This window comes from Cebus imitator, unplaced genomic scaffold (assembly GCF_001604975.1).
Source record: "Cebus imitator isolate Cc_AM_T3 unplaced genomic scaffold, Cebus_imitator-1.0 Scaffold231, whole genome shotgun sequence".
Classification (NCBI taxonomy): domain Eukaryota; kingdom Metazoa; phylum Chordata; class Mammalia; order Primates; family Cebidae; genus Cebus; species Cebus imitator.
The window spans coordinates 660,643-668,977 of record NW_016107546.1 but is presented as its reverse complement, the minus strand read 5'-3'; the positions used below and the strand labels follow the sequence as shown (position 1 = coordinate 668,977).

The window sequence follows — 8,335 nt, the reverse complement described above, 5'->3', positions numbered from 1 at the left end:
TTAAATATAGTGAGAGGCCTCCTGAGAGAAGAGCAGACATTTCTTTGTTTGAAGGGCTGATGGTGGGAGCTCACTTCCTTGACGGTGTTCTCATGCTTCTGGCCATGGGCTAAATCAGTCAAAACTGTCAGGTTTTGTTTACATCCACGCAACACTACTCCAACTAGTGTAGTCATTGGAACAAATGTTCATAGTCATGAGGATACAGAAGGATGACAATGATTAGATTCCAAGGGTAAATAAAAGCTTTCTATTTGAGCAAAAAGGTAAAACACTATGCAGTCATCTTTTTTGGTGTTCGTGGCACATCATAACAGACCTCACAAAAGCAATTAATATTCCTATATTAGGATAACTTTGCATTATTAAAATTACATAAGTGTACAACAGTTGGAAACACGGCATTAAATACAACTTTAAAAGTCTAATTTTTACCATGTGATAACCATATCGAATTTTGCGAATATTTTGTGAGACTTGGCATTAGATGGCGCTCACCGTTACTAAAAGCCTGAGCAGTGCTTGAACACTAACAGGCACTCAAAAATCCATCTTTGTTGCCAGGCAATCCCGTGTACAGGTCAGGTCACTTTTCTACGTCTCAATTTCCTCACTGGTAATGTGGAAGTGGGAGCCGCCCCAATAGCCTCGCAACTCAGATAGCTTTTGATTTTCTGACTACAGTGGTTGAGTTGAGACAGATCGGCTGCTGCAACCGCCGCCTTTATAGCAACTCGGAAAAGTCAGACTGGGAAAGTGACACAGTAGACAGACGCTCTGCAGTTCTGGCCGGGGCGGCGTCTCAGCCGCTCACACCATGTGGGCAGCAAAGCACAAACTCCTTAACCACGTGGTGCCTCCATTCCCCCAGGGAGTCCCATTACAGGATTACTTCCAGCAAAACCAATCTTCAAGAAAAAAGGAACGGGTCTCGCCCGGATATAAGGAAGCACTCTGAGGATCCGCCACCACAGCACAAACTTAGTTTTTCCCTGGGTTCAACATGAGCCGCACAAAACCAACTTCCGCCCCAACGGCGTTGCGTTCGGAAGGCGGGGCCCGGGAGTCACGTGAGGCAGCGGAACTCTGGCCTGGCTAGGCGCTCAGGTGGCCGCCCTAGGCCACGTAATGTCGGTTGTTCCATGCAGGCCAGGGTGGGGACCGTCTCTATCGCAGGCATGAGACAAGCCCAGCTGCGTCGTGTGTGGTAATCTGAGGGCAAGAAGAACGATGTGGAGAGGTCCCCAGTTTCCTTACTGTGGCACAGCCGCTTTGAGGGCCAGCTTCCTTCGGCTTCCTCCCGACTCCCCTGCTTCCCCCCGTAGAATTCCCGTTGGTATTGCCCGAGCCCCTCCTCCCTCCGCGTAGCCCCCGCCCGCCGAGAACTAGGGCCTCTCACGTGACCCCAGCGCGCTCCCGCGGGGGAGCGAAGTCTCGGAGGCGGTGTTGCAGGGTACTGAGGGGTTCAGCGAGCGTTGGGCACCGCACTTTTCGCCCAGACGCCAGCACTGAGGACACGATGTCGCGGCTCTCCGGCTCGCTGCTTTGGGCCGCCACCTGCCTGGCCGTGCTCTGTGTGTCGTCCGCGGAAGAGGACATTGAGCTCCCGAATGGTACGACTTTAGTGCCCATCTCCAACGTAACCTCGGCGCCGGTGACGTTCCTCCCGCTGGTCACCACTTCGGCACCAGGTAGGCGCGGGCCCTACAGGCTTCCCGCGCTCCGCCGCCCCGCGGAGCCGCACTGCCTCTCCGCGGTGCGCGGACCAGGGTCGGGCGGGCAGACAGCGCTTGGGGTGTTGCGGCGACTCCGGCAACATGGCGGCCCGCCTGGAGTCCACTCGCGGCTGGGCCGGGTGGGGAACGCGCCGGGGGGAAGGGGACGCGCGGTTTCCCGTGGCCGCGGGGCTGGTGCCGACCTCGAAGTGTTGCACATCGTTGTGCGTTTTAAAAGTGCATCGTAATTCCTAGCCTCACTTGGGGGTCTGAAGTGGGACATGGCTTCTTTCCACGGGGGCAGCAGTGGGGTTGAGGATGGGGCCGGGCGTCGCGCCTCAGGGTTGGCGGTGAGACCGAGCTGTCCCTCTCCGGGGACTGGTAGTTCACCCGACCGGCGCCGGTCTCCGGAGGCAGCCTACTCCGGAAGTCCGGGAAAGAGAAACTTAAAAGACGGTAATGCTCGTTCGTGTCTCAGACTTGAGTCTGAGAAACTCGCTTGAGATTTAATTACATTGTTTTGGCAGATAGGAATTGAATATAGCTTAGGTTTGAGGACGTAGTTAGTGAAAACTTCACACTCCATGGTATGTAAAAAGGAAAAGTACCCATGTATGTACCTGGTGCTTTGCGTACGTATCGTAAGGCTAAACTGGAAAGTAGTGAAACCTAGGAGGTAGATGCAGAGACGGAGAAGAGTAAACTCTCCCGACAGTGTATGTTTATTATTTTTAAAATTATTTAAAATTTTCTTCACTATGTCCTGTGCTCAGGCACGTATGTTTAGTAGGTAATTTGTGCCCAGGTCTGTGGGTTTTCTAAAACCCGATCAGGAGCATGTCTTTTGTTCAACTGTGCAGTCGAGTGGGGCTGGTTAAGGCATACATACATTTTAAAGCAGAAATTGGCACATACCGTGACAACACAAAAAACGGAAGATAAGTTTGAGGTAATAATATAAGCAGGAGAAATACTAGGTGTTTAAAACCTGCAGTCTAGTATGATTGGTTATTCTAGTTAACATTAGGTGAGGAGTAATGTTACCTAGTTAACATTGGCTTCTTGACTGAAGAATTGCCAAGTGTAATGATTTTTATCATGGCATTCATATTTTACAAATTTTTCTCTAGTTTCAGTATTTTATGACAGTTTAATATAGTAAAGCATATAGTAAATTTAATGTTTTGTTTTTTAGTTTCAGGAAGATGTAAGATAAAATTTCAAAACGAGGGAGGTAAATTGCAGTGTAATACTGGGAATTCTAACCGCACTATTTTTAAGATGATAAAGCAGAATATTTTTGTCTCCGGCTTAATTTGGCAGTTTCTTTTTAGAATTGTAGTGTGTGTGTAAGAAGGTTGGAAGTATCAGATTAATTGCCTTTGTGTAATTGAAATGCATACAAAGGAGGTATGTATTTTCTGGAAATCATAAGTGGATGTGGTGTGGTCTGAAAGTTAGCAAGTTCTTTGTAAAGAACACTTCAAACATTTCACTCTGCTACACCCATCATCAAGCACAAACGTTTTTTAAACAGCATGTTTTATCTATACAAACTTAAGAAAATTTATTTCTCCTTTATGAACCTTCCCCCACCCCACCATACATGTCCCAGTCTTTACTAATGATGAAGTACTGAAAGCGCCTCTGCAGAACTATTTTTTTACGCAGGGGAAAAGCAAATAAGAATGTTTGGAGGCATCTAGTTTCTAGGAAAATGAATAGAGCCCAATTTTTTTTTTCTTTTATTTTGCTGCTTTTTCTCAATGAAAAATAGAGCCCAATTTTATAGTCCGTTCCTCTCCAGACATTGAATTATGATGATGGGTACTTGCTTCTGGATTGTTAGGCCTGGGATGAACTATTGACAGACGTAACCATCTCCAACGTAACCTCGGCGCCGGTGACCGTTCCTCCCGCTGGTCACCACTTCGGCACCAGGTGGGCGCGGGCCCTACAGGCTTCCCGCGCTCCCCCGCCCCGCGGAGCCGCACTGCCTTTTAACTCAAGTTAACCTCAAGTTAACCTTGTTAATTTGAATGATACGCACCTGAATGTGGTCTTTCAGCTGTTGTCTTCAGTTGTGGAGGATCCTGTCAAGAGTGGATCATTTATGAATCGAGAATCCCTGGGAAATTTTTTTTTTTTTTTTTTTTTTTTGCAACAGAGTCGGCATCATCATGGCTTGGGTTCAACCTGTTAAACTACTACTACTACTAAAAGTCTCAGGGTTTTATCTGATGTTTGGGGTACAGATTTTCCTACCTGTAGTGTTGGTCTTATAGCAAAGCCTTTTTCTCAATATTTTTATGTTTCAGGATGTTTTGAAATGCCTCAAGAAATCCTTAGTGGCTATGGGTATCTTTAAAATAGTAGTCCTGTGAAAAAGGATTGATTAGAGATGAGGTACTATGCTAAGAGTGACCACTAGCTTGTTTGTTTTTCTAATAAGTTTACTTACAGCTTTGTAACGATTGAAATTTCTTAGTCAATCGGTTTATAAAGTTTTATCATTTCTCTGAGCTAGTAATTTTGGTGTTGTATTTAATACTTACTGTTCAAAAAGATAAGTAATATGGATCCAAATGAGATACCAGTTAATCATTGATTTCATGCATCTCTCCCCCAAACCCCCTAGAAACCTGTGAAGGTCGAAACAGCTGCATTTCCTGTCTTAATGCCAGTGCTGTTAATACTACCTGCTTTTGGATAGAATGTAAAGAAGGTAAGAAACTTTGGGGTTGCAAAACTGTTTTGTTATAACATTTAAAAATACAATAGCTTTTGAACATTTGAAAGTTTTCTAGGACATTTAGGATATGGTGCACTATTTGTTTTGCAAATCCAATACTTCTTTAAAGTGCCAAATGCCTAGTACTCCCCCTGAAAATCTCTTTTTGTCTCCTGTCCACCCTTTTGATTCCTTAAGACTTGATAATTAAGGCTCAGTAGTTTGTTTTTTATGAGATGGGGTTTCCTGTGTTACCCAGGTTGGTCTTGAAATCCTAGGCTCAAGCAGTCCTCCTACCTTGGCGCCTCCCTAGTAGCCAGAACTACAGCTGTGTTCTTCCTTGCCTGGCTTTTTTGTTTTGTTTTGTTTTGTTTTTAAAGGCTGTTTTAAGGATTAAGAGTGCTTTGATAACACTAGAATTAGCTGTGAATGAAGGTTGTATTGAAAACTGAGACATTTATCTACAGATGTCCTGCAACATGAAACATGGAGAGACCTTATGAAACTGTTGGATGCTTAAGCATAGGGCAGAATGAGGTTGGGGGAGAGTTGACTCTTCCTGTTTGGAAGATCACCATTTTGGTGAGACCTGTGCTTTTGTTAATATAAGAGGTAGAGAGCTAGAGGGAAGTACACTGAAATTCAATAAGGTTCTTATTAGAACCATGAGATTACTGCATACGTTATTTTAATTNCACTGTTGGTGGGAGTGTAAATTAGTTCAACCATTGTGGAAGACAGTGTAGCAATTCCTCAAGGACCTAGAAGTAGAAATTCCATTTCACCCAGCAAACCCATTGCTGGGGGTATATCCAAAGGATTATAAATTGTTCTATTATAAAGACACACACACACAAATGTTCACTGCAGCACTGTTTATAATAGCAAAGACTTGGAACCAACCCAAATGCCCATCGATGATAGACTGGACAGGGAAAATGTGGCATATATACACCATGGAGTACTATGCAGCCATCAAAAATGATGAGTTTGTGTCCTTCATAGGGACACGGATGAACCTGGAAACCATCATTCTCAGCAAACTGACACAAGAACAGAAAATCAAACACTGCATGTTCTCACTCATAGGTTGGTGTTGAATAATGAGAACACATGGACACAGGGAAGGGAGGATCACACGCTGGGGTCTGTCGGTGGGGAACTACGGGAGGGACAGTAGGGGGTGGGGAGTTGGAAAGGTATAACATGAGGAGAAATGTCAGATATAGGTGATGGGAGGAAGGCAGCAAACCACACTGCCATGTGTGTACCTATGCAACAATCTTACATGTTCTTCACACGTAACCCTAAACCTAAAATGTTATAAAAATATTAATAATAATTTCCCTGTGCTGCTTCTCAAGGCACTCTAGTGCTTCCTTTATTTTCAGGGCACTTGGCATGACCTTTTGAAGGGATTCCTGTTTTACCCTGTTAGGAAGCATATCGGACTTTTTCCCCCTCAACGTTTCCTTTCCAGTATCTTTTTAAAAATATGAGAAACAGAAAAAATTGAATAAATAAACAGAATTTAACATTTCATAAGCTCACTCTGCCAATAGGAATTAATTTTTGACCAGAACAGAGGCAGAATGCAATTCTGATTATGTCACTCTTCTACTTACCATACTATAACAGCTTCCCATTGTTCTTGGAATACAGATCATATGCCTTAATAAAGCACACAGAGATCCTGCCTGCCTCTCCAACCTCTTCAGGTACCACAGTCCCCTCTCATTCTCTCTACTAGGACCAAACCTGTGTTTCACTGTTGAAAGGACAGGTTGCTGTTGTTGTTGTTTTTTGTACAGTACCTTTTTACCTGGTTACCTCCCATGCATGCTGTAAAATTGTAGCTTTACTGGAATTTTTGTAGGGAAAGCTTACATATTGCCACTTATTATAGATAATTATAGCTCTATGTACCTTTTTTTGTAGTACTTGTCCATGATGGTTACCTTGTCTCATAAGAATAGAAATGAAAAGTATAACTACAATTTAATGCCATTTTCACTTGTCAGATTAACAAAACTCCAAATGTTTTGACAATATATTTTTTTTAAACAAATGGGTATTGTTAGGTACTGCTGGTGGGATTATAAAACTAGTACAACTTCTGTGGAGGATAAGTTGGCAACATCTATCAAAATAATAAAATATTTGTATGCCTTTTGGCCCAGGCAGTCAGTCTACTTCTTCAAATTGATCCTATAGATTTATTTTCATAGTGTAAAATGACATATTTTATGTCTTTATTCATTACAGCATTTTTTTGGTAATAGAAAAGTACCAAAAATCAAATGTTCCTCAATAGGGGGTTGCTCAAATACATTGTGATATACCATTCAGCAGAATACCATGTACCTATAAAAACAACAAAAATTTGAGGAAGCTTCCTAAATACTGAGATAGAAAAATTTTTCTATTTTTTTAAGTAAAAAAACCAAAGCTACATGTTAAGATTTTTATTCTTTGGTAAAAATTTTATAGTTCTAGAAATTATATCACTACATAAATTTCAGAAAGCTCTTTAAGGTATTGACTAAATAGGGCTAAATTAACTTTTTTGTTAGATAAGTGTTTAATTTTTTTTAGGTCACAAAATGGGATTTTAGGCTGTACTCTTCCCTTTTATATGGGAGTGTGTGAGAGTTGGTGAATTTTGGAGATGGAATGCTCTACTGTAAGATTTTTTGGGGGAAGGCTGTCCCCTTACTCTTGCTCCATGTCTACCTATCCAGTAAAGTTGTTTTAGAAAGCATAAAAGACTAAGACAGTGGGATCTGGAATAGCGTTTCTACAGTTATTATAGAAAGTGCCTCTTCTGTTTACTAAGCATCTTAATAAAGACCCTGACCACTTCGCCTTACTGTCTCTGCCCTCTTTTTTTTTTTTTTTTTTTTTTATTTTTTTTTTTTTTTCTTTTTTTTTTTTTTTTTTTTTTTTTTTTTTTTTTTTTTTGGAGACAGTCTTGCTCTGTCACTCAGGCTGGAGCGTCGTGGTTCCATCTTTGCTCACTGCAACCTCCGCCTCCTGGGTTCAAGCGATTCTTCTGTCTCAGCGTCCAGCATAGTTGGAACTACAGGCACAGGCCACCACGCCTGGCTAATTTTTGTATTTTTAGTAGAGGCAGGGTCTCACCATATTGGTCAAGCTGGTCTTGAACTCCTGACCTCGGGTGATCCACCCTCCTTGGCCTGAAAGTGCTGGGATTACAGGTGTGAGCCACCTGCCCTCTTTTTAGATGCTGGCTGCCTTTCTTGATTGTACAGTAGTCTTTCCACAATTCTGAGATTTATTCAGTACATTAATGTGGACTTCTAATGGATAAGCATTGGAGGGATCCTGTGTAATATTTAAGTCAGTGGCAAAAGGAGAATGACAGGATTTGGTCTGTAGGTTTAACTTTGGGTTAGAACACTTCTAAAATGGTGTGTGGTGGTGTTTTTTTCTCCCCGCTTCTAAAGTGTTTGGGTTTGATTTCCTAGAGCTTAGTAGCAAAGTTAAAGGTAAATCAAATGTGGGATTGGTGTTACTAATCTCTTTTTTTCTCCCCTAACAGATAAGAGCTTTTGTTCACATAATTCAACAGCTGGTGATTGTCAGGTGGTGAATATGACAAACTTCTGTTCTGGTAAGTATTCATACTGGCTGCTGGGAAGCTGACCACAGAGGTGAGGAAGATCATTGCCTCAGAAAGCCTTTTTTCAATGCTTTGTTTGAAGCATTGCCATAATTCTTATCTTGTTAGAATTTGAATATGAATAGTATATTCATATTGATTGATTAAAGGATGATATTTGAAGCCTGGTTTAGTGATTTAGCTACAGTGTGGATGCTGTAAGTATAGATTGCTTTGTGTCTCCCCACACTTTTTTTTTTTTTTTTT

At 42.3% G+C, this 8,335-nt stretch overlaps 1 protein-coding gene and 1 long non-coding RNA gene across 5 annotated transcripts in view; both read left to right on the top strand.

Annotated features, from left to right (window-relative positions):
- The first annotated feature begins 1,129 nt into the window (after positions 1-1,129).
- CD164 (CD164 molecule) overlaps positions 1,130-8,335 on the top strand; it is a 19,504-nt gene continuing 12,298 nt past the window's right edge. For 3 of the 4 annotated variants that reach the window (XM_017497417.2, XM_017497418.2, XM_017497416.2), the window contains exons 1-3: positions 1,130-1,691; positions 4,354-4,440; positions 8,009-8,080. In XM_017497417.2, coding sequence (XP_017352906.1) covers positions 1,520-1,691; positions 4,354-4,440; positions 8,009-8,080 — 331 coding nt within the window. In that variant the 5' untranslated portion in view covers positions 1,130-1,519. The remainder of the gene's footprint in view (positions 1,692-4,353; positions 4,441-8,008; positions 8,081-8,335) is intronic. The other variant, XM_037727435.1, reaches the window with a different exon arrangement.
- LOC108281737 lies at positions 1,701-3,906 on the top strand. Its single transcript, XR_001816098.2, has 2 exons — positions 1,701-3,588; positions 3,737-3,906. It is a non-coding gene; the product is annotated as an uncharacterized LOC108281737 (long non-coding RNA).